The sequence below is a fragment of the Aquarana catesbeiana genome, linkage group LG10 (assembly GCF_042186555.1).
Source record: "Aquarana catesbeiana isolate 2022-GZ linkage group LG10, ASM4218655v1, whole genome shotgun sequence".
In the NCBI taxonomy this organism is placed as follows: Eukaryota; Metazoa; Chordata; class Amphibia; order Anura; family Ranidae; genus Aquarana; species Aquarana catesbeiana.
The window spans coordinates 159,200,719-159,226,798 of record NC_133333.1 but is presented as its reverse complement, the minus strand read 5'-3'; the positions used below and the strand labels follow the sequence as shown (position 1 = coordinate 159,226,798).

General features: G+C 42.5%; 1 protein-coding gene across 2 annotated transcripts in view; it reads right to left on the bottom strand.

Annotated features, from left to right (window-relative positions):
* Window positions 1–26,080, bottom strand: part of GYS1 (glycogen synthase 1) — a 102,985-nt gene that overhangs the window by 45,705 nt on the left and 31,200 nt on the right. For both annotated transcript variants that reach the window (XM_073602826.1, XM_073602827.1), the window contains exons 2-3: window positions 23,761–23,942; window positions 1,777–1,968 (exon numbers count right to left, since the gene is read on the bottom strand). In XM_073602826.1, the coding sequence (XP_073458927.1) occupies window positions 1,777–1,968; window positions 23,761–23,942 (374 nt within the window). The remainder of the gene's footprint in view (window positions 1–1,776; window positions 1,969–23,760; window positions 23,943–26,080) is intronic.

Here is a 26,080-nt window from a genome sequence, read left to right as displayed (position 1 = left end):
TGCTGCAACTGTGGCCTTAATTTCTAGGACTTCATAGCTTTGTACCATCCTCCATCCATCCAAATATTAAAGTTGTAGCAACTCAGGTTTGCCAATTGCTCGAACTAGGTTTGTTGGCAACAAAATTAAAGCCTTTGCTGTATTCAAGGAGAAGTTTTGGGTTATGAAAAAAAAAAAAAAAAAAAAACATGCGCATACTCATCTCTGTGCTGCAGCTGTCCCACGATCCGAAAATCGTACAACAGATCATTAGTTTTTTGGGGTTTTTTTGTTTGCTAGTCTCACATCGAAAATGAAGAGTTTACTAAAGTGACGAAAATTCTCGTATAACAAAAAAAACAAACTGGGAAGCGATGTTTTGTAGTGTATTTGTATTTCCGAATGACAACTGTACTGTTTAAAACGACAATCGTATGATCTGGTATTGTATGAGAAAAATTTTCATGCTAGTTCAATCGGATAATATCGGATGAACTGTTGTGATCGACTCTCGAAAGCTGTGTACTAAGAATCATACGATCGCTTCAAAAGCAGTATTTTTCATATGATTTTCGGATTGTGTGTATGTCTGGGCAATAAGACCAAGCACTGAGCGATCACATGACCACTGATGACTCTGTTTTTGGTCTTCTCAGTCACCGCTCTCTGTTCTGCCACTTGAGCGCTCACCGGAGAGCCAGGCTGGAGAGGGGCAGGCACAGGTGGTTCTGGCTCTCAGCCTAGCACTGAGAGTCGGCCACAGCGGTCAATCCAGTAGCTGGGTGGATTCCAACAATATAGTCAATTGTGAGTCAAGCGGTATCAAAGCCAACACTAAAAATGTATATATTGCAGCTTACCAATCATTAGATATGGTGGCTGCACTATTTTTTTTTTTAGGTGTATTTTCCCTCAGTTTTCACCTGATGACCAGGCCAGTAACACACCCCCTGTATTAGAGTGCCGACACTTTAGATGAAAGAACAATTGTTAGACTGCAGCATTGTTAATATGGGGGAGGGGTGTGTTAGATGCACTAGCAAGATACACTAACAAACTGAAGCCAAACTCCAGCTAACACTTTATAACAAGTCACAGCAACAGTGTTGTTCCTTTTGCAATAAAGGATTTTACATAAATAAAAGCTGATCCTTGTAAGCACCCCTGTCAGTTTTGAATAGTTTGTCTAACTGCTACATCTGCAGGATGGCTAGCTCCGTTGAAAAATAATAGACTTACTGGCTGAATCACCAGGTGAAAATAAAGGAAAGAAAGCCTAAAAAAGAAAAAAACGAATGTAGCCATCACATTTAAGAATTGGTTGGCTGCAATATAATACATCTTTGCTTTTGGGTTTAATGCCGCTTTACACTTCCTTTAGACTGAGGTGTCAGATCTTCATACAAATCAAAATAGTACAACAAAATACACACTACATTGTCCGATGATGATTTGATGAAGTCATAGGAATAAATATTTAGTAAAGAATCAGTGACTTCATCAGCAAGCTACAGCACCCCCATTCCACCCCACAATTTCAACCAATAGAGGCGTACGGTCACATATATAGGACATAATTCTAAGATCCCATAATGCCCTGTTCCTTTTGACAAAGAGCAGCAGACATTGCATGAGGGATGTACATCAGTAAGGAAGCTTTACTAAGGCTGGCAATAATTATATATCTTTTTTACTACTAGATATATCCTGACCTGGATAACTGAGAACCTTCAAAAGACATTTAAGAAGCCATTATATCTAGAGAACGATTTAAACAAAATTCCTAAAACAACCTACCTCGCCCAGAAACCAAGCAGTCAAGAAGCCAAACAGAACGGCATCATTTGCTTCCCGGTCGTACCATGGGATCCCGACGGCACAGCTATCCCATAACTCTGTCTTCCAGCGGTCAAGGCTCCAGGCAGTAGCCGCTATATCTATGAGGACTACGTATGGACTACCTTCAATCAACCAGCGGCCAAAGTAAACCTGCATACAAGGAGAAAGGTAATTACTACACAAAGCATTTAGAATTGGATTTACGTTTAGGCCTCATGCACACAGAAGCCAGCAGCATTTTTGGATGCGAAAAAACATGCCTGGACGCTAGTAAAAGTGTCTAACGCTTTTACAAACGTTTAGAGGCATCAAGTGCTTGGGCATTATTAATATTTATTCTGGCCATTGAAATGAATTAAAGCTAAAACGCGCCAAGCTTTAACTCGCGTTTACAAGTATCAAGCATTTTTTCTGCCCAAACTCTGCTGCTCCTGGATGCAATGACAGATATTTTCTTTTTTTCCTGCCACTAAATACTGCTAAAAGTCTACGTGTGCATGGACACATAAGCTAACATGCAGGGGAGTTTAGAGGCAAGGAACAAAAACGCCTGATGCCCCAAGAAGCAGCTATAAAAACGATCAGTATGCACTGTGTGCATGAGGCCCCATTCTTTTTTGTCTAGACAACGTTTGCACCTTTTGGCCCTCAAACTCATGTCTCCACCATACCTCCCAAATTACTCAAGCTGTGTCAGGCTAGTTCAGTCCTTTGGGTCCACAGAGGAACTGGGGAAGATTGTATTTGCTGAGTACCAGGCAGCTATGACACCTCCTGGTAGTGTCAGAGCATTCCTACTTTCTACAGTTCCCATACATTCCTATTTGTCACTCATTATGCTGAGCTGCCTCATTGACCAAAAGAAATCTAAGAAAGGTAAGTGGGAACATGCAAGGCTCAGTACACCAGACGTGCAGGAGCATTGTCTGATTAGAATGGCCTGCCACGTGGGCAGAGAGGCAGCAGTAAAAGCTGTTGCAAGTACAGTCGTGGCCAAAAATATTGGCACCCCTGCATTTCTGACAGATCATGCACCACTTCGCCCAGAAAATTGTTGCAATTACAAATGTTTAGGCAGTCTCATGTTTATTTCGTTTGTATTGGTATGACACACACACACACAAAAAAAAAGTAGAGAAACAAAAAGCCAAATCTGACACATTCCATGTAAAGGTCCAAGAAAGGACTGGACACAATTATTGACACCCTCAATATAATATTTGGTAGCACATCCCTTGGAAAAAATAACTGAAATCAAAATGCTTCCTGTAACCATCAATGAGTTTCTTACACCTCTCTACTAGAATTTTGAACCACTCTTTTGCCAACAGCTGCAGGTCTCCCAGATTGGAAGGGTTCTTTTTCCCAACCAACTGCTGTTTTGAGATCTCTCCACAGGTGCTCTATGAGATTTAGATCTGGACTCATTGCTGGACAGTTCAATACTCTCCAGCGCTTTGTCTTAAACCATTTCTGGGTGTTTTTTGACGTGTGCTTTGGGTCATTGTCCTGCTGTAAGACCCGTGACCTCTAACGGAGACCAAACTTTGACACTGGACTCTACATTGTACCCCAGAATTATTTGGTAGTCTTCAGATTTCATAATGTCATGCACACGGTCATATCATCCAGTGCCTGAAGCAGAAAAGCAAGCCTAAAACATCAGTGAACCTCCACCATTTTTGACTGTAGGGACTGTATTTTTTTTCTTTAATGGCTTCATTTCTTTTTCTGAAAACATTAAAATGATGGGCTTTACCAAAATGCTGTAATTTTGTTTCGTCTGTCCACAGCATGTTCTCCCAAACGGATTTTGGCTTCCTCACATAAGTTTCGGCAAACTCAAATCTGGCTTTTTTTGTTTCTGTGCCAGCAGTGGAGTCCTCCTGGGTCTCCTACCATAGCGTCCCTTTTCATTCAGATGGCAACGTACAGTGCAAGCTAACACAGTTGTACCCTGTGCCAGAGACACACACACACACACACAAAACACAAAGGTTGAGTCAATTTTTCATCATTTTAACTGGTTGCCAGTGTAATTTCTACATTATCAATACCTGTTAATTAATACAGACAAGTTTAAGTGGAGGGCCACCCTGAAATAAAAAATTTCACCAAAAATCCTAAAAAAAAATAAAAAAAAACATTTGAAAAAAAAAAAAAAAAAACAAATTTTAAACTTACCTGAACCCTAGTTGCTAGGCAGTCTTCCTAGTCTGCCTGTTCCTATTCCGCGGCGTGTTCTGCTCCTAGCTGAGCGGCCCCGTTGCCTTCTGAGAGCTGTGTGTGTTCCCAGAAAACCACGGGGCCATTCACAGATCGCTCGCGCTTGCGCAGTAGGAAACTGGCAGTGAAGCCGCAAGGCTCCACTGCTTGTTTCCCTTACCTAAGATGGCGGTGCCGGGACCCAAGAGCCGAGGGACGGGTCTGCCTCGGGTGGCCGACGTCGCGGGCACCCAGGACAGATAAGTGCTTATTTAAAGTCAGCAGCTACAGTGTTTGTAGCTGCTGACTTTAAAAAAATTTTTTAGCTGGCCGGAATCCCGCTTTTAGTTAGAAATTACAGGACCATCACAAATTTGGAATGCAATTATTCTTACAATTTTGAGAAGGTGCCAATAATTTTGTTCAGTCCATTTTCGGAGATTTGCGTTTTTGTTTCACCACTTTGTGTCATACCAATACAAACAAAGGAAATAAAAATGAGAATGCTTAAACATTTGTAATTGCAACAATTTCCTGGGGGGGAAGTGGTGCATTATTTGACAGAAATTCAGGGGTACCAATACTTTTGGCCAGGACTGTAGTTGCAGGCATTTCTGGGTGCCTTCTTTTATCTGTCAAGAGCTTGTTTTTAATTGCTGAAGTAACAAGGCCAAATGTCCCAGCAGAAATCAATAAGAATGCTTGGGAAGCAGAGGTGATGGGCCAACCTTTACATTTACAGTAAAGTTTGTACTAGGGCCAAAACAACTAATCGATTAATGGACAACTAATTGATGAAAACAGTTGTCAACTATTTTCATAATCGATTAATCAGCCAGCTGATTAGTTGGCCTGCATACAGGATGCATTATTAGTTTACATATCAGGAAATACAGTGCAGCACACATACAGCTCAGTACACCATCCATACATGTCAGAAGACAAAGTGCAGCACACATACGGCTCAGTATACCATCCATACATGTCAGAAGACAAAGTGCAGCACACATACGGCTCAGTACACTGTCCATACATGTCAGAAGACACAGTGCAGCACACATACGGCTCAGTACACCGTCCATACATGTCAGAAGACACAGTGCAGCACACATACAGCTCAGTACACCGTCCATACATGTCAGAAGACACAGTGCAGCACACATACAGCTCAGTACACCATCCATACATGTCAGAAGACACAGTGCAGCACACATACGGCTCAGTACACCATCCATACATGTCAGAAGACACAGTGCAGCACACATACGGCTCAGTACACCATCCATACATGTCAGAAGACACAGTGCAGCACACATACGGCTCAGTACACCATCCATACATGTCAGAAGACACAGTGCAGCACACATACGGCTCAGTACACCATCCATACATGTCAGAAGACACAGTGCAGCACACATACGGCTCAGTACACCGTCCATACATGTCAGAAGACACAGTGCAGCACACATACGGCTCAGTACACCGTCCATACATGTCAGAAGACACAGTGCAGCACACATACGGCTCAGTACACCATCCATACATGTCAGTAAGTGCCTGAGAACTTGTGAATGTGTGAGGAGCAATGCTTCATGGGACATGTAGTCCTGGGCAGAAAGTGAGCGGTTCTAAAGTCCAGAAGTTTTCTTTACCTTGCTATTGGGGCACTCTATACTATACAGCTTGCTATAGGGGCACTCTATACTATACTTTGCAGCTTGCTATTTGGGGCACTCTAAAGGCAGGAGGAGCCAGAAGCGTCGGTGGGGGACCCCAGAAGAGGGGAATCAGGGCTGCTTTGTGCAAAACCATTGCACAAAGCAGGTAAGTATAACAGTTTGCTGTTTAAAAAAAAAAAAAATCACGTTAACCGCTTCATCCCCGGAAGATTTTACCCCCTTCCTGAACAAAGCACTTTTTGCGATTCGGCACTGCGTTGCTTTAACTGACAACTGCGCGGTCGTGCAATGTTGCATCCAAACAAAATTGACGTCCTTTTTTTCCCCACAAATAAAGCTTTCTTTTGGTGGTATTTGATCCCCTCTGTGGTTTTTAATTTTTGCGCTATAAACAATAAAAAAGAGCGACAATTTAAAGAAAAAAAAAAAAAAGCATTATTTTTTACTTTTTGCTATAATAAATATCCCCCAAAAATATATAAAAAAAACCCCAATTTTTTTTTCCCTCAGTTTAGGCCGATATGTATTCTTCTACTTATTTTTGGTTAAAAAAAAAAAAAAAAAAAAAAAATCGCAATAAGCATATATTGATTGGTTTGCGCAAAAGTTATAGGGTCTACAAAATAGGGGATAGTTTTATGGCATTTTTATTATTATTTATTAATTTTTTTTTTTACTAGTAATGGCGGCGATCTGCTATTTTTAATCTGGACTGCAACATTATAGTGGACACATGGGACAACGTTGACACATTTTTGGGACCATTGGCTTTAATACAGCGATCAATGCTATAAAAATGCATTGATTACTGTAAAAATGTCACTGGCAGTGAAGGGGTTAACACTAGGGGGCGATCAAGGGGTTAATGTGTTCCCTAGTGTGTGTTCTAATTGAAGGGGACTGTGCAGGGTAGATGACAAGATCGCTGTTCATACTCTGTATGAACAGACGATCTGTGTTCTCCCCTCAGAGAACAGAGTTCTCCGTGCATCAGCGGTGATCATGACCGCTGGGCACTTGCATCGGCTCGGGGGGCGCCCCTAGTGGCCGCAGGGCGAAGCGATGTTACATAACGTTGTTTCGCCCAGCCGTGCCATTCTGCCGCAGTACAACTGCAGCGGCTGGTCAGCAAGTGGTTAAAGACTGTGTGCAGGGAAGATCAGCATTTGAACCCAGAGAAGGTGGAGGCTGATAGACTGGAGGTAGTAGAAGGCATTACAATTACCTTTAAAAGTAAACTTTTACAGTATTGTGCATTATATTTAAAATGATCATATCCATGGGAAAAAAAAAAAAAAAAAAAAGTCTCAGCTTTTAGTACTACTTTAAAAGATTTAGAACTCCCTTCCACCCTTCATATCTGACCCCTAGTTAAAATCCCTGTAATATAAATATATACACACACACACACATATATATACATATATATATATATATATATATATATATATATATATATATATATATATATATATATATATATATATATATATATATATATATATATATATATATATATAAAAACTTTCACTGTTTCACAGAATAAATACAGTATTAATTAACCCCTTAAAGTAGCAATTATATGATTTTTTTGTACTCTAAAAAGGGATAATTTTAGTTTTTTTAACCCCATTACGACAGGTGATACAAAAAGAAAAAAGCATGCTTTTGCTGCTAAACATCTTAGGCCTGGTTCACATCTATGCGTTTTTTAGTGCTTTTTGCAGAAATGCACTACAGTTCATTTAACATGGTTTCCTATGGGACACGTTCACATCTATGCTTTTTTCAGCCGCTGCATATTTGTAAGGGGTTTAAGGACTTTTTTCAATGCAAAACGGTGCTTTTTTTGCTTCAATAGACTTCAATGGAAAATATGTAAAAAAGTATGTAGTGCTTGTTGCCAGGATTTGCGTTTTTTTTAATCTGCTTAACAACAAAATGGGCAAATAAAAGCATTAAAAAAATGCAAAATACACATCACAGCAAAATCACGTGTGCAAAAATGCAGAGAAAAAAAGCAAAATGTGATCTCTGAGTCTGATGATATTTACCAGATTCAACCGCTAATAATATATATATATATATATATATATATATATATATATATATATATATATATATATATATATATATACATATACATATACATACATATATACATACACATACATACACACACAATATATCTCTTCTGTCTGTTATTCTCAGAGTGGATTCGAGATTTTGCTCCCTAACCATATAGCTGGTTATTTATATTTACCACTGTATATAGATATTTAAGAAGAAATTGCCTTTTATTTTAAAAACTTTACATATTAACAAAATTATACACCACACTTTTTTTTAAGGTTATTTTCCGATTAATCGATTAATCGAAATAATAACTAATTGATTATGAAAATAATCGTTAGTTGCAGCCCTACTTGTACAGCATTTCAGCTGCCTATATCTTTGGTCAGTAACATTTTACTGAAAGACCTCTGCATTGTTTACTTCATTTGAATACCTATACTGAACAAGGCAGAGCATTCTGTGCTTGTGCTGGGAATGAGCAGGTCAAGGGCTTGGACTCAAAGAATTGACCATCTAGCAAAATGCATTACGGTTTTTATCAACTGCAGACTGGCCCCATGGAGGCCCTTTCATTCACATACATCCTAAATAGTTTCTTCAGTGGACTAGCATGCAATTCATGAGCTGGAGAACAATAACGCCATGAAAGGTTTTTTAAAGTGGTTGTAAACTTACATATACCAAGTGAAGTGACTGGCCTCAGGTGACAGAAAACAAATCCTCCTATATAAGTTGTACCTGTCTATCAGCAGCCCTCTCCCCTACACCCAAAGTGCAAAATTGATATAGCTTGTCTGACCTTTCATAAAACTGGGGGCGGGGAACTAAAAATAATAGTCTGCAGAGCTCAGTGAGAAGAGGTCTGAGAGCTGATTGGAGGGAAGAGACACACCCCCCTTCACATAGCACGCAGGAACAGAGCTGAGGCTGTCAATCACAGGTTTTGTGCTGTAGCTCCTTTCTCTTGGTGTTAGGAAAACTTGTCAGAAGGGACTCATGCAAATAGAGGAAGGAGGCAGCAGAGAGAAATTACTCTGCTCTGGATTGAGACAAGTACACACTATAGAGCAGGGGTCTACAAACTATGTTCCTCCAGTTGTTCGGGAACTACAATCCACATCATGCCTAGTCAGGTCTGTGAACGTCAGGGTTTTACAATGCCTCATGGGACTTGTAGTTCTGCAACAGCTGGAGTGTCATAATTTGGAGATCCCTGCTATAGAGGGATATATGCTTTGTTCATAATTCATGTCTGAGGTTTACAACCACTTTAAGCCAATAACTTGAAGAAGACTAAAAAGTGTGCGAGGGTCAGTCCAACTGAAACTCAGGTTTCAGCTAGATAGTGTTGCTTCTAAACAAACCACATAATAGGTTCTCACATTTACTGGGGACTCCAGGAGCTTTATTTCCAGGTCTGCACACCTGTTGTGGCTATTATGAGGGGGGTCCATGCTCCCTGCTGGATTTTGTTCAATATTTATATTCTTAGAGTATTCTTGCAGGCCTCAGCACAGTCACAAGACTGGATATATATAACTGATAGGTCCATTTTAAAGCAGCGCTAAACCTGTTTCCCAAGACATGCATTAAATGACAACTGTCACAGCTGCATGTACTCCCAACTTTTAACCAATCAAATGACTGGTGTCATAACTGAACACATTGGCAGCTTATTTGGCTGTACGAGGATAGGAGGGTTTAGTTCCAATTTAAAGACAGAGTTCCACCCAAAAATTGAACTTCCGCTTTGAGTGCAGGTGACCCCCTGACATGCCACATTTGCCATGTCATTTTTTTTTTTGGGGGGGGAGCGGGTACCCTGTTTTTACAGGCACCCAGCTCCCACTTCCTTCCCTGGCTCCGGAAGGAAGATCATCTCTCCCCCCTCCCTCCCTGCAATCTTCTGGGACATGTCACAGGTCCCAGAAGATTGTCCGGCCATTCACAGCGCGCAGTGTGTGCCTGGCTGTGAAGCCACAGCCGGGCACCCACAGTTAGAATGCCGGCGCCTCAGAGAGGAGGGGGGTGAGGAGCGGGGCTTCATACGCCCACATCGCTGGACCATTGGACTGAGGAGTGTCTGATTATTAAAAGTCAGCAGCTACACTTTTTGTAGCTGCTGACTTTTAAATGTGTGAAACTCTGCTTTAAGATCTTCAAAATCTTTTGTGTACATGATGCTAACTGATAGTTAAAAAGGCACAAGTGGTTGCTTATATGGATTGCTACAAAAGAAATCAATATACCGTAATAGTTACCAATAATATATACAGTAAATATTTAGACCTTTACACTTTAAGTAAAGGTTCTCCCATTTTCTCACGCTAATAAAAAAAAAAAAAATAAAAAAAAAAAAGGAAGAGGGGTTTTCATACTCCATGTTCCTTAGCAGCTTTTGGCTGGAGTTTCACAAGTCTTGTCCCTTCCCCCAGCCTGTGACTGAACAGTGAAAGGAGAAAGAGCAAACTAATAAGATCTCCTCTCTGTCACTCGACTCTCTCCTGCTGTCAGTATGCCTCTTGTAACCACATGCGCATTGCAGCTCAACTGAGCGGATCCTAGTTCTACTTCTTCCTCTCCCAGAGTAAGCTCTACTGTAAGGAGTGCAAAAGGCTGACACCAAGTCAAATTGAAGAACCAAGACTGTGTGCATTAAAAAACAAAATTTAACGCTGTATTAAAGTGGATGTAAACCCTCACATATACCCAGTGATGTGAACAGCCTCAGATGATAAACAGGGATGAAACAAATCTCCCTACATAAGTTTTACATGTATATCTTCTGTCTTCTCCTCTCTACACCCCTTCCAAAGTGCAGATCACATTAAAAATCTTTCTTCAACCGCCAGCAGCACATAGGGAGGGGCAGAGAGACTACACTGTCAGAGCTGATTGGAAGAAAAGTCACCCCCCCCTCCACGCAGCAGAAGAACTGTGTTGTCAATAGACAAGCTCCTTCTGCGCTGATCTCCCCCAACACAAATTTAATCTCATGTAGGAAGAACTTGTCAGAAGTGACTCATGCTGATAACAGAAGAACGAATCACCAGAGAGAAACGACACTTAGAGCGAGAGAGACATGTAAATACTGCAGATATATATGTGCTCTGCTCAAATTTCATGACTGGGGTTTACACCACTTTAACGAAGATACAAAAAGGTACAAATGTATGTAGATCTATCTGCCAGAAGTTCAACTTTAACATTAAAGTGGTTATAAAGCCTTAAGGTTCTATGCATTAAGGTGAAACATCTTCTGTGCTGCAGCTGCCCCCCAGACCCCCCTTTCCTTACTGGAGCCTGATCCAAACCAGTGATGTGCACGAGCGCAGCAGCTCCAGCCGCTGTCACTCTCCTCATTGGACAGATTGATAGCAGCAGGAGCCATTGGCTCCCGCTGCTGCCAATGTCAATCAATAGCTGTAACGCAGGAGTGTGGGGGGCGGGGGGTTCCACTGTCTGTCAATGGACGCAGCAGCGGGATTTGGGAGCAAGCCTGCACGGGTCCCCCAGGGAAAGCGGCTTTCCATGGGGACCCCAGGAGAAGAAGATCGGGGCTGCTCTGTGCAAAATCATTGCACAGAGCAATTAATTATAAGCATCTTTGTCATTTTTCTTTTTTTTTTTTTTAAAAGTGAGGCTTAAAGCGAGGGTTGACAAACACTTTAAAAACAAAACCGTGAATACAGTCTGAGTATGGCCATGTTGTAGAATCATCTAAAGCTTTTTAGCACAGTAATAGTGCTGGGAGGTCTAACATAGTGCAGTTTCAATGTAGCCATTAACCTCCCTGGCGGTATAATTATTTCAGATTTTTGATGCTCAGAGCGGTACAATGTTTTGCATGGAAATTTGGCGTTCTATATTGTAGGCCTGTAATTCTTAGGAATAACACACTTAAATCTGTCCAAACCAGAGTCTAGTAGATATCCCGGGTATGATAAAGTTTGAAACACAAAATCATAAATTATAATATAATAAATAACTATAAATAATTATACCAAATAATATAATAATAAAAATTATTCAATAATGTAATCAAATCAAAAACACTGAAATTTGCTCAGTTGCAGAATTGTCACTGTTATTACTTTCAGTGTTTGATGACGGATCTCCCCACAAATCACTATTGCTCAATTCTGCAAGTGAGTCTAATTTATTATCGCTGGTCTAAAGCCACTTTTGATGTAAAGGGACGGTTTTAGTTGCTATGGACAATCTCCAGTTTCCAGGCAGAAAGAACAGTATATATAATATAAAACTGCATGCAGGGCACTGGACAGACCACTAGGGACAAAAGGGATGTTTAATTATTTGATGCAGTACTGTAATCTGTAAGATTACAGTATACTGTATGTCTATTGTGCGTTTCACTTTTTGAATTTGGTGCCGTTCTCCATCCCAACGCTCACAGGGAACGGAGCTCGGCGCTGTGATGAATCGAGCGGAGGACACGGCGACATCACAGGATCCTGGGGACAAGGTAAGGAACTGTACCTGGATCCTGCGATGCGATCCCGAGTCTGGCTCGGAGTTACTGCTTTTGGTACTGAAAATTCACCCCGAGCCAGACTCGGGAATACCGCCAGGGAGATTAAACTACTTCTGAAAAGAATCTACACATAACAAGTAACATGAAGCCTCCCTATCTGCTCACACCTAACTTGCCTGCATTCCCCCACCTCCCTATTTATCTAGAGGAGGACTGTACATAGGGCCAAGGACTTTCCCTCCATCTCCACATAACAGTACTCAGGACTGGAGATTGGCAGCTCAGGCCCTGAATGCCGATGTGTCTGAGAAGGTAGAAGAGTCCTATGATCCTTAATTTATAGAAGTACAGGATATTCACCAGGCCCAGATGAGTGAACGAGAGGTAGGGGAGCCTATGTAAGGGAGGCATCTGCAGAGAATGGCTACTAGATGAACCTGTTTTACCTTGAATGAACCAAGGGCAGCTTGAAATGTGTAATTTTTCTTAGATCATAAGGGCTAGAACCTGTCAAGTTTTAAATGTTTTCTATGTTAGAGAGATTTACCACCTCGATCCATCCTGGTACCAGGGAGACTAAAAATGATGAAAAAATAAAAAATAAAGTTCTGGACTAGTGACAACTATCAAAGAAGAGAATTTCCTTCATTGTAGAGCAGCCTTTCTCAACCTTTTCAACACAGAGGAACCCTTGATATAGTTCTCCAGTCTCAGGGAACCCCTGTTAAAAAATTAGAAAATCTACAACACATGATACATTAGTGTGATGGTCAGTGGAAAGAATGGTCCTTACACTTGTGGTCATTGGGAAGAATGACCTCCTTACTGATAGTTAAAAAGATCAATGGTGTCAGTGGGAACTTATCTGAGAGGCAGAAATTGGCCAATGCTGAAGGAACCCCTAGCAACCTCTGGAGGAACCCTAGAGTTCCACAGAACCCTGGTTGAGAATCACTGTTGTAGAGAGATGGTCTCTAAAATCTGGGGGCACTGTTTATTTGAGGGGGCTTTCAGATTTCAATAAGTCCCCAGCTAGCACACTCCAATGACCACCAGCCAGGGTTGTGGGGGAAGAGGCCTTTGTCCTCATTAACATAGGGCAACCCTCCTTGTCAAGGGCATGTGGCCTGATATGGTTCCCCCACCCCTTTCTCCAGGCCAGCCAGGTTGCATGCTTGTATTAAAACGGAAGCTTGCCTCAATCAACGTGGACTATTTTTAATACATATACTACTAGCATTAGTAAATAGACACGAAAGTATATCATATTTACTTGTTTTAAACTTTTTTTTTAAATTTCTTCAGTTACTTCCTGATGGTTTTCAGGAAGTAAATGCTACATGAATTATTATCTACCCTTACTCAAGATGCTACAGCCAGGAATGCTGGGGGGGGGGGGGGGGGGGTTTCAAAGTGATTTCTCAGCAAAATAAAGCATGGAGAAATGGATGGATGGATGGGTAATGTTTGTTTGAATATTAAAAATGAATTCAATTGCATTTTTGGTTTGAGGTGCTCACATGTAGTGGAGTTTCACTTTAAGGATCTGGGATGGATGGATTTTTGAAATTCTCTGGACAATGCTCAAACTGAACCTAGGGCAGTTTGTCTCATCCCGAATATAAACTTTTGCTGTATTATATTTATAGGAGTTTTCAATACTACAGTGTTCCTTTGGCCATTTGGGAATATTAAATATGAATATAAAACATTTTTATTCTGGTTGTAATTGTGTGTTCAGGTTTATTCTTTGATTTATTTAAAATGCATTTTTAAACATACTGTACATTACTAAAAAAGGTTGCAAGCTTTTTATTAGTATATAAAACAGACATGATCTAGAAGCATACTCAATACTTTGCAAAAGAGGATTGAATGAAGGAACACTAAAATGAACTGCTGTATAGTGGATTGTAATGCACGTGGGAGCCTGAGAAATAAACTCCTAGGATTAAATCAGATGGCGGAAGCAGCTGCTCGAGCTCTGTGGTCTGTAATGTTTCAGGAATCACAACAATCCCTGGGATGTCTCAAAATGATTAGTACTAAGCACAACAAACATAAAAGGGACATAAAGTTAGGCCTATTCAATAAAGCAAAAGGCAATGTTCAAAGTGTAATAATCTACATTAGGACGGCTTTCACACCGAGCCGCGGGGGTGTCGGGCGGTAAAGCGGCGCTATTTTTAGCGCCACTTTAACGTTGTTTTAGCAGCGCTATTCGGCTGCTAGCGGGGCGGTTTTAACCCCCCGCTAGCAGCCGAAAAGGGGTTAAATCTGCCCGCAAAACGCCGCCAGAGCAGCGTTTTGCCGGCGGTATCGCAGCGCTGCCCCATTGATTTCAATGGTGAGCAGCGGTGGAGGAGTGGCAAGTTCACCGCTCCAAAGAAGCTGCTGGCAGGACTTTTTGTGACGACCTGCCAGCGCACCGCTCCAGTGTGAAAGCCCTCAGCCGCTCTTTTCAGGCACTATACAGCAGCGCTGTATTTTGGCCTAGGCCAACAAGACCCAGGCCTAGGGCGGCACTTTGTGGGTGTGGATGGCAGCATGGCGGAGCCCAGGCGGGGATGGCAGCATGGCAGTACCCAGGTGTTACTGGCAGCATGGCGGTGCCTGGGTGTTGCTGGCGACATGTGTGTGTATGTACATTACTCTTGTCCCTCCCTAATCCTGTACAATCACAACTGCTTTTTTTTATGCTTGTTCACAATGTCGCTAAGGACTGACATGCCTCTGAAAAGCAATCCATGCTCGGAACTCTTTTCAGAGGAATTTGACATGCAGTGAAGAGGCAATAAGTTGCCTCCACAATGCCTGTTTTAACCCCTTAAATGCAGTATCACAGTGCTGCAACTGCGTGCAATGCACATGGTTGCAGGTCTCTGGCCGTCCCTTGTGCCATGCCCGCAGTCTCTGGCCGTCCCTTGTGCCATGCCCGCAGTCTCTGGCTGTCCCTTGTGCCATGCCCGCAGTCTCTGGCCGTCCCTTGTGCCATGCCCGCAGTCTCTGGCCATCCCTTGTGCCATGCCCGCAGTCTCTGGCCGTCCCTTGTGCCATGCCCGCAGTCTCTGGCCTTCCCTTGTGCCATGCCCGCAGTCTCTGGCCGCAATGTAAGGGGGAGCTCTATGGGCTCTTTTGTAGAGAAAGGGCTGCGCTTACCAGAGACCCTTTACACCAGAATTCCCTAATACACCAGAGTCCGCAGCAGTCCCTATTACATCAGAGTTCTCCTTTACATTGGGGTGTGGCCTTGACAGGAAGGGGTGGGTCATTTTTAAATTAGGGGGTGCACGAGTTTAGTCAGGCCTAGGGCAGCACAAAACCTAAATACAACACTGCTATACAGGCGCTATTTTTAGCGCTGTAGCCCCTGAAAAACGATGGCAGTGTGAAAGGGGTCTAAAGAAGAGCTTCACACCAAGAAACTACATTTTCATCTAAAACATGCAGCCAAAGCTCTACTTGAACTGCCATTTTGTATAACATGGTCATCCCAGGAGGCCGATATACCAGCTTGTACCCCCTGATAATTGTTGGAGGTGATGCATATAAAGTATTAGCATGCAACTTGTATCTCGCAGTTGACTTTGCTACATACAGTATCCAATCTCCACATCTTTTAAAAGAAGTAGTCTCTGCATGTTCAAAGTCTCTGCATGTTCCTATTGTGGCACTGCCCACGCCTATGTTCAGGTTCCCCTGTGTGCTCCACCAGGTAAAGCATACAACAGAACATCAATTCCATTCTTGCAACAAAGTTATCCATCCTAATTAGTACTGGTTCAGGTCCATTTTAAAAGCATGTTTGTTGTTTTCGTATCAACTACATATCTGTATTCCCAGCAGAAAACTTGATATTTCGACTGTCATCAAAGCCTTTTCAAAGCATGATGCGTAACTGCACCAGCATCCAATTAGCACTACCAGTATGCATTAACAAACAGTCACCTGGGCAATTGGCTGTATTAAGGATATCATTTGAGCAGCACTGCAAATCAAAGACTATTCCCAGCAAGCCAGAGGACCTTCCAGATGGCTGACACCTTTCGAAGGGAGATCTGAGGCTCTGAGGATGAAGGGATCTCCCTTCGAAATTTATTAGCCATCTGGAAGTCCTTCGGCTTGCTGGGACCAGTCTCGGGGACCAGATTGCTTTGTGCATACTTTGGACTCTGAAATTTATTTATCTTTGGAGTTGTTTGTGAGTATATTTCCTTATAGTACATTATTAAAGATGACACTTGGGTAGTGCACAAGGCTGGTGTGCCCGCTCTTCTTTGTTTTACAATGTTTCTACTGGTCTCCCACCACCCCCCTCCCCCCAACCCTCAAGGGGCAAAGCCTGTACTTGTATTGTAAATATCAAGGACCTGTGATCCATCTGCCACCATTACACTACTCTTGAGCGCAGGAGTGTTGTTCTTTCATCATTTGAACAGCACAGTGGCTTAGTGGTTAGCAATCCTAGCTGTGCACAAGGGTCATCGGTTCAAATCCCAAACAGGACACTACCTGCATGGGGTTTGCATGTTCTCCCTGTGCTTGCATGGGCACTCCAGTTTTACCCCACAGTCCAAAGATATGCTGGTAGGTTAATTGGCCCTGTGTGTGTGTGTGTGTTGTATGCATGTTATATAGGGAATTTAAGGTGGCTGGTACACATACACACACACACACACACACACACACACGCCAAATATCGGCTGGTTCAAAAGAAAGAAGCTGACATTAGGCCTGTGTGTACAGCAGCCTGTTCGATGACCAGCTTTATCAAACAGGCATGCTGAAAAAACAACATCCAATTAGCACTTGCAGCCAATGGCTGATCAAGGTGTTCTGGCAAGGGGGCAGTCCCCCTGTCAGAACACAATAGCTCAGCAGTGGAGATCGCTGTACAAAAAACAAAAAACTCCCCGTGTATGCACCTGGCATATTATAAGTGCTCTGAGATCGGCTGATGTGAATGCACAATATATAAATGGCTCAGTGTAAATTGTCAGTGCTCAAAAATACCTATAAGAAATTATGAATGTAGATTATCAGGTTAAAAGGATTATAGTGACAGTTTGAAGCTATATTAATGAAAAATTGTTTTAACTATACTTAATAAACATCTTGCATTTAAAAACTTTTTGCATTATCAGGCTAATGTATAGCTCTTCTAAATGTGTATAAAGAACAGAGTATACCTAATTTTGTATAAGTCCCATCAACTTTCTTAATCTTATTTTACAGATAAGGGAAAAACACCTTTGCAAAATAAAAATTCCTATTTTTTCAGATAGTTCTTAAAGGAAAAAAAAAAAAAAAAAATTTCATATTCAGACCAGAATATGCTTCCTTTCAATCCAGGGGCGTACCTACAAGGGTCATAATTGCTTCAGGGGGCCTATGCGGCCCCCCCTGTATGCCTGGATAGGAGGGCGGCGGCAAGTAGAGGAACCAATCCCCCCATGCAGCAGCTGAATGCCTTCTTCTCCTACTCTTCCTCTCGCAGACATTCAGCGGCGGCAGGTGGGAAATGGAGGGAATCCGTTCCGCCACATGTCGCCTCCCTATTGCTGTTCTGCTGCCTGGGGCTCGTGTGTGCCCTCTCCTGGTCCCCCCTCCATGCGCTGCTGGGTTTTCCCCTCCCACCTCCTGCTGCGGGGGATCTATCAGGATGGAGGGCGGGGAAGGAGCTGGTAAATGGGCCCCAGGACCAGTGGGAAAGGGCCCGATTGGGGGCCCGGGGGGGCCCTCTGTTTCAATCTGTATATCCATTTACTTCCCCACACAACACCCTGTCATAAGCTCCAAAAAAAAAAAAAAAAAACCTTCCTTATTAATCATTAGCCTTACCTATAATGGGCAATGCCTGCACTGCTCCCCTCGTACCCCATGTATTAAACGATCTTGCTTGGCAGAGCTCATCTTACAAGTATAGGAAGGGCTTTTCACTGAGTGATACGCTTTCCTGTAGGTGAACTATAAATTCCAGCACCTCTGAGGGTGCTCCCATGATTTGACAGCTTTACATTTATTCTTGCATTAAAATTGTATTGTTGCTGTATTGTCTCCCTTTATATTGTAAAGCGTGGCGCAAACTGTTGCCGCTATATAAATCCTGTATTATTATAATAATAATAATATTATTATAATTATAAACTAGCCTGAGAATCTTTTTTGCCATTTTGGAAAATGGTGCATATTGACTAGGAGGGTAACTTTCTAAACTATCAGACTCAAACCACTGCTGATCTATTTAAGGGGGAGGGAAAAAAAGGACAATCTACCATTGTGACCTCCTAACCTCCACACTGTCACCTTGTCACTAGTATCTTCTATCCCAGCTGCTGGGATGATAAAAGTCCCCATTACCCAGCCTAACTCTGTACTCGTCTTGGAATCTAAGGCCTAACACAACCAGGATACTGGAATTTTTAGTTGACCTTTCGGGTGTGCAGTAACCCAATCCCTGAATAACACCAGGTCACGGCTGAGAAACACTAAATTTAGCCCTCAAACATGTGCTTCTGACCTCACAGACAGAGGGGGGAGGAGTGGACACCAGAGGACTGAACGAGAAATGTTTTTAGCCAATGTCACAGGACAGGACATTTTGCCTCAAAGGGCAGGACAAATACAGACCAGCAATAGTAAGACCTAACTGACCTTTGGCATTTGTAGGTTCAGGTTATTTTGAGTATGTGCCCACAGCTACGCATTGGTAAAAAAGCCAACCTGCCATCTTATCCATTTTGCTACTATGGTACTACGGGCCTTCTTTAGCCATCTGGGTGAATAAACCTTACGTCATATAGAAGTATTTATAATTAATAGTTTTATCTGGTTTGTTTAAAGTGGACATATCAAATCAAATATTGTTTTTCTACTCAATATTTGCCCCAAACTAAACTTTTTACGATTTTTAAACTACCGCGGAGTGCAGCTCACATGATCTGATGCAAAGCAGATCTCAGGCTAAGAGACTAATGTTGTACAAATGACAGGATCAAGTTGTCCTGTTTTGCATCATCTCCATGGTGGTGCCATGCTTAGACACAATTATGTCACTGCATGCAAGAAAACTCATAAACACTGTTCAGCAAGGAAGTCAACCTCTGTGAAATTAACAGATCTGCTTATATTAAAGGCACCACCACAGTAGTAATGGCTTGCAGAGAAGCCAAAATGGGACACATATACTAATTTAATTGGAGGTTATTGTTAAAGTAGGTATTTTTTTTATTTTACCACATTAACACTGCTCTGCTTTTGTAAAAAGTAATATTTTAGGTCAAAAGGTAGAGCCTGGTCAGCCACTGGCTTCCAAAATGTCTGGGAGGCCCCCAGTGGTATAGCGTGGGGAGACAGTCAGTGCAGTCGCCCCCGTCGCAACATTTATAGGAGCGCAGAAATTAGTTTGATGGCCCAGCCAACCACGTAGTTTCTTACATTCTGGACCCCCAACGGGGGACAGCTGATACTCCAAGTTCTGTCGCTGTCAAAATATTAGTTGCTAGGACTACCTGGCTTCTAGCAACCAGTGACACAATGCAGAGGCCCCAGCATTCAGAGAGGATGAAACTTCCTCCTCCCCCTAGTGCTCAGCTCCACCCACCTCCTCCTGCAACCCCTGCTCACAAAGGGAACAGAGTATGACAAAGTCTGAGGTGAGGCTGGGGAACCTGTCGGGCTGTCTGTTAGTGAGGGAGCCAGGCAGAGATGGAGGGGCAGAGGATAGCAGCTGGTTCTAGAGGACAGATGACAGAGGGAGGTAGGGAAAGGGGAGGAGGTGGAGGTGGCTAGGAGCAGCTGAAAGGATGAGGGGTCGGGACATGGATGTATAGGGGGAATGGGGAGGGGAATGGTGCTGGTGGTGTGTGGCAGGGATGGGGGAATAGAGAAAGGATGACAGGATCCAGTGACAAACATTTCCTCATGCTGTGTGTGATAAGCTGAGGAATTTGAGCCTGCTATGCTGATATTTGTAGTGCCATAGTCTCTCCTCTCTCTTTCTGTAAATGTACCTTAAGGGGTTTAATACTGTACTAGTGGAGGGGACTTAGAAGTGCTAAAAGTCCACGGGTTAGGGGGTGCAAATTACTTTCTTTGCCCAGGGCGCTGACAACCCACACTACGCCACTGGATGCCCCGACAGCAAGACCTTCCTGTCATAACTTTTCCCATCAACCTTTGTTGAAGCTCATTTTTCCTCCACAATAGATTATATAAATAAAAAAAAATCAAACCATACAAATGGTCACAGCAAGTATGCAGCCCCAGGAACTAAAAAGAACCTACATTATGTCATCAGTAGAGTTACTGGAAATAATAGGACATGGTCATGTGGTTCACCTTTCCAGCAACTACCAAAAACCGAAAGATCAGTTTGGGGCGGACTGACATTTAAACCATAAGGTATTTCCTTTAAGCCAGTAAAGTGATCATGTAACCAGACCAAACCGGTCAATCCCTAGGACAGTAGGTTCTCAGAAGAAATCCTTAAAGCCCAAAATTTAAAAATTGCAATAACTGAAGGGAAAAGTAGCAGAGGACCCAAAAGGCGTTAAAGACTCTCCAAATTGCAGTTTCTGGTCTCAGTTTCAGGACTTACAATGCCCATTCCCTGCTTCCTTGAAATTTGCCTGTTTAGTACCCTATATTAGGAGTCATAGCCCCACTATATATGGATGTTCTTGAGGGAAATTCTCTTTATGGTCTATAAGGTGATTGCTTTAGCTTTAAAATGTTTGTAAACGTTTGACTGAAAACAACAAACAAAAAAACACACACACACACACACACCAAAACATGCCTATACTTACCTGCTTTGTGCAATGGTTATGCACATAGCAGCCCTGATCCCCTTCTTCAGGGTCCCCCACTTGTGCTCCAGGCCCCTCCTCTTCATCGGGTGCCCCCAAGGAAAGCCACTTTCCATGGGGCAACTGTGCGGGCTCGCTGCCGAGTCCACCTGCTGCATCGATTGACACACACAGTGGGATTCGGCCCCATCCCCGGCTCCTGCTGCTATTGATCTGTTTAATAAGAAGAGCAACAGCGGCAAGAGCCGCTGCACTAGTGCACAGCGCTGGATCGGATCGCGCTCAGACAAGAATGAGGGGGAGCTGCAGCACAGGAGGTTTTTCACCTTAATGCATAGAATGCATTAAGGTGAAAAACCTGAAGGCTTTACAATCACTTTAAGATGGAGAAAATCAGCTTCCCTTATCAATGGATACTTTCAATTAACCAAATAATTCCATATGATAAAAAAAATCTATTATTAACAGGAACTGTCCAGAGAAATTTTAGTGTGGAACTTTTGGAGGACTTAAAGCTTGAACTCTGTGGACAAGGCTACCTCTCGGCACACCAAGTGACGTCAGTATGTGAGTATCAACGAACAAGACACTGGTTGTGTTACAGTTTTCACTTTTATTGTTCTATTGCCATACAACGTCCATGTATGTACATCTCTTGTACATGTGTTTTCATCAGTGATGTTACTTTGCCTTCAATAAACAGATTTGAAAAAAAAGAAAAAGAAAAAAGGAAGACGACTCTCCAAAGGTCTCAGAATATACAGTCAATCCCTCTTTCTAAAAAAGATCTGGAAAGCTTGGCTTAAAGCATGTCATGTCAGAGGGCTGCAACTTACTACAATAATGGGGTTGATTTACTAAAAGGCAAAAAGACTGAATGCAAGTGCAGTTGCTCCAGAGCTTAGTAAATGAGGGGGATCTCTGCTGACTTTCATTATCCAATCGCGTGCAAGCAATAATACGTTTTTTTTTTATTGGGTATTTGTCGCAAAGTGAAGCTTCACCACATTTACTAAGCCCTGAAGCAACTGCAAGTGCACAGTCTATTTGCCTTAAGTGAATCAACCCCGCTGAGTATTCATTCCGTTCAGAGAAACAAAGCCGAGAACCTTTACTCCACAATCAGAGGCTATTACTTTAGCAAGTCTATATTCCTGTGATTGTATTCATTTTCAGATTTAGATGTCCGATTTAGAACTGTTTAAAATATGTCTTCATGTCTAGACAGCTAGATTGTATGCGACAATTACAATAAAATAATTAACCTGAGGGATATATAGCTAAGAGTATGTATAGCTCAAACATTTTTTAGTTTTAAAAATAAAAATCTCCTGTCAGTTATTTTGCGGTCTGGGTTTCACTGGAGAGATTACCCTTGCTGCCCCAGCCCACTAAAAATACAATTAATGTATTGAAATGTGTTTTTCCACAAAACAAAAAAGAAAATAAAAAATTACATTTTGCAGGAAATGTTGGTGGGAAAGGAAATGGTAGTGATGGTGTAGGGATGTGGGGGAGATAGATGGGCAACTGCCCAGGTTATTTTAAATTTATTTGCCCTCCCTGCTTCTCCTAGACTCAAAGGGCCCAATGTTACCAACATACCTTCTCATAAATATTTATTTGGAAACCATAAGCGGAGCACAGCTACTAATAATGCCCAAATAGACTGCTGCCTGTCACCACCTACCCCGATATGCAAGGAGTTAATTCACTGCACATAGTGCCAATGGGGGGCTACGCCAAGAAACTGTCAGTACCAAGGCATTTCTGTGTCGGGGTAGTTCTATTTCTTGTTGCCGCAAGAATGTATATGCCAACTATGTTGCAACAACCCATATGTTATCTTTGCTGCAACAATCAATGTGTCACCTTCGCAGTATAGGGGGGCAACATGTAAAACATCCACTAGATGTACTGTAGCTTTCATTAAGAATATGGGTATCTATTTGTGTTGATACAGTACTGACTGTGTCACTATGGAAACATTTCTGCTGGTGTCAGCTCAGTACTGACTGTGGGAGTTATTTAGTAAAGCTGGAGAGTGCAAACTCTGGTGCAACTCTGCATAAAAAACAATCAGTTATCAGGTTTTATTGCCAGAGCTTAATGGAATAAGTTGAAATTAGAAGCTGACTGGCTACCATGCGCAGCTGCACCAGATTCCGGGGCACCAGTTTTAGTAAATCTCCTCCAGTGCCTCAGTGGGCATGTTTCTGGCTGTTTAGAGACAACCCTTCTGGTTTGCGTTTTTGATTGGGGCTTTCTGGCAGAAAAATATTAAACTCTCCTAAATTGTGTACAGAAACGCTCCATATGAGCGTTTTCTTCTGCCAAGGTAACATGTGTTTTTTTAAGCCCAGTGTGCATGGAGCTTAAACCACACAACATTTTACAATGCACAACACGCCGAACACAAAAAAATGAATAGAGGCTTAATGCACTAACCAGTCCCGGGGGGGGGGGGGGGGGGGGGTTGGACAGAGAGAGAGAGGCTGCAACACTGGGTAAACTAGGAGCTTACACAGAAATTATGCTGGGGCATCTGGTGGGCAAACAAGACAGTGAAGGATCCAGTGAAACATAAGTATCAACAGTGAAGGGGTAGGTTCCCTAGTAAACCCCTTACTTTGTCCTTCAACTACATACAGGTGCATTTAAAACATTTAACTCTCACCTTGCATCCTTTACTATTCATGGAATCCAATGTTCGCTTGATGGCAGGATTTGGTGGCTCAATCAACTCAACCTGAGTCCGCACATTGTGCTCAAAGTAGGGGCCAATCAAGAAGTAGTTTTCTCCCCATTCATCTGTGGTGATCTTGGCTTTGGTCTGTATAACTGTATAAATTCCTCCAACTGGAAAAAAAAAAAAAAAAAGGAATATCAATCTATTTAGTCAAGACAGCCAGAAAGGATCAGGATGAGGGAGCCACTGTCACCCATATGCTTAAGCCATTCACACTCCTTGACCAGAAAACAGGCTGCTTGCTTATTCTGGCTCAGTGACTCACTAGATGGTACATCCAGGATTAGAATGACTGCCAATGACTTCCCCGAGGACAACACTTTACAGACAAGTCTACAACGACAGTCAAAAAACAAAGAAAAATTCCCAGCTCACTTACCAGCCAGCCTGCAACAAACCACTTGACCCCGTCTAAAAAGTCATGTTAAATACAAGCGGTTTAGCTTGCACACATTTGCAAATACATACATAAGCTGCAGCGCCACATTACAGGCCACATCACAGTGATGTGGCAACCGCAGCTTACGCATGTATTTGCAAATGTGTGTAAATTAACCCCCTTGTTTTTAACATGACTTGTTAGACGGGGTCAATTCAGTTTGTTGCAGGCTGGCAAGTGAGCTGGGAATTTTTCCTTGTTGTTTTTTTGTGTGTCGCTCTTCCATGTGCTCCTTGCTGCAAAGGCCAGTTAAAGTTTGGGGCAGTTGCCATTTGTTTACAATACCAGCACACAGAATTATACATGTTCCTTTAAATTGATGAATTACAATGAGCGGACCAGATCCGTAGGGCTGTGGACATTATATCCTTACTTCGCTCTAATTGGGATGGCTTAGGACCCAGACGGGGAATGTTATCACTAGACCTTCATAAGGCCTTTGATTTCCACTCTTGGCCTATCCTGTTCCATATTTTGAGGCAATAGAATTTTAGGCCTAAATTCCCCTCACTACTAAATGTGATGTATTCTATTCCCTCAGCTAACATCATAGCCTTTGGCCACAAGTCGGACCTATTGCAAATTAGGACAGGAACCAGACAGGGTAGAAACATTGGCTGTTGCCATCAGGACCAATCCAAATATACACAGTGTCTTGAGCGGAGGCAGAGATCATAAATGCGCATTATTTGCGGATGATCTCTTATTTATCACAGACCCTGTAACGACCCTACCTAATCTGGTTTCACTTCTATCTAAATTTGGAGCGATATATCAGGCCTGACGGTCAACCAATCTAAATCGGAGGCAATGGACATTACTCTATCTGCCTTGACCTTGACATCTATACATGCGACTTTTCCATTTGGTGGTGTACGAAGGCCCATCCCTGAGTACACAGATTCACCCCGGACGTTTCTACCCTATATAAGGCTAACTATGTCCTCTCTTCTATGGCAGAAGACTTGAAGAACTACACTTTTATTTGGATGGGCAGAATAGGTGCAATTAAAATTACAACTCTTCCAAAAATTCTTTATTATTTTAGGTCCCTGCCGATACTGGTTCCCACAACATTTTTCAAACAACTCCAATCATTCATTTTCATATTTATCAGGAGCAAGGGAGGTTGCAAAGTGGCTTGATCTTCCTTACATGTCTCAAAATGGCGGGGCGGACTGGAAGTTCCCCACTTTTTTGCCTTACTCCACCCCCCCCCCGAGACAACATCTGGAACAGTTCACATGGTGAATTAATAATTAAAGGTCTATATAAGATAGCACATTTTATAGACCATAAGGGCAATCCAAAGTCTTCTTACTTTCGAAATACTGTGGAAATGCCCCGGACGGAGTCGTTTCGGCTCTGCCAAATTACCCATTATTTACAGACAGTATGTCACGATCAGGGGGACATCACCACTAGAACCTTTTATGAAAACAAATGCCTGAGCGGTCCCAGGATGCATTTTCTGTTAATGGATCAGGACTCTAAACTCCCCTATGAAACCCGTGTTTTTAACGCATACTGTTAGACAGGTTAATTGGTTGTCTGTGAGCTGGTGGTAAGTAGGCTTGGATTTTTTCTTGGGCATTCCCCAGGCTGTGTTGGTATCTGTTTGTAGCTTTCCAATGCCGCTTACTGCGATAGCCAGCTATAAATGAGGGTGGTGGCAAGTTTTTTGTGATCATGTTGGTGTGTGTGTGTATTGGTCCAGCAACACACCAACACCTTTGCAGCCATTGTGCTACCTGCTGGGTGTTTGGTGTGCTCCTGTACCTTTAAGAAGGGGTGGGCTCCCCTTCAGTC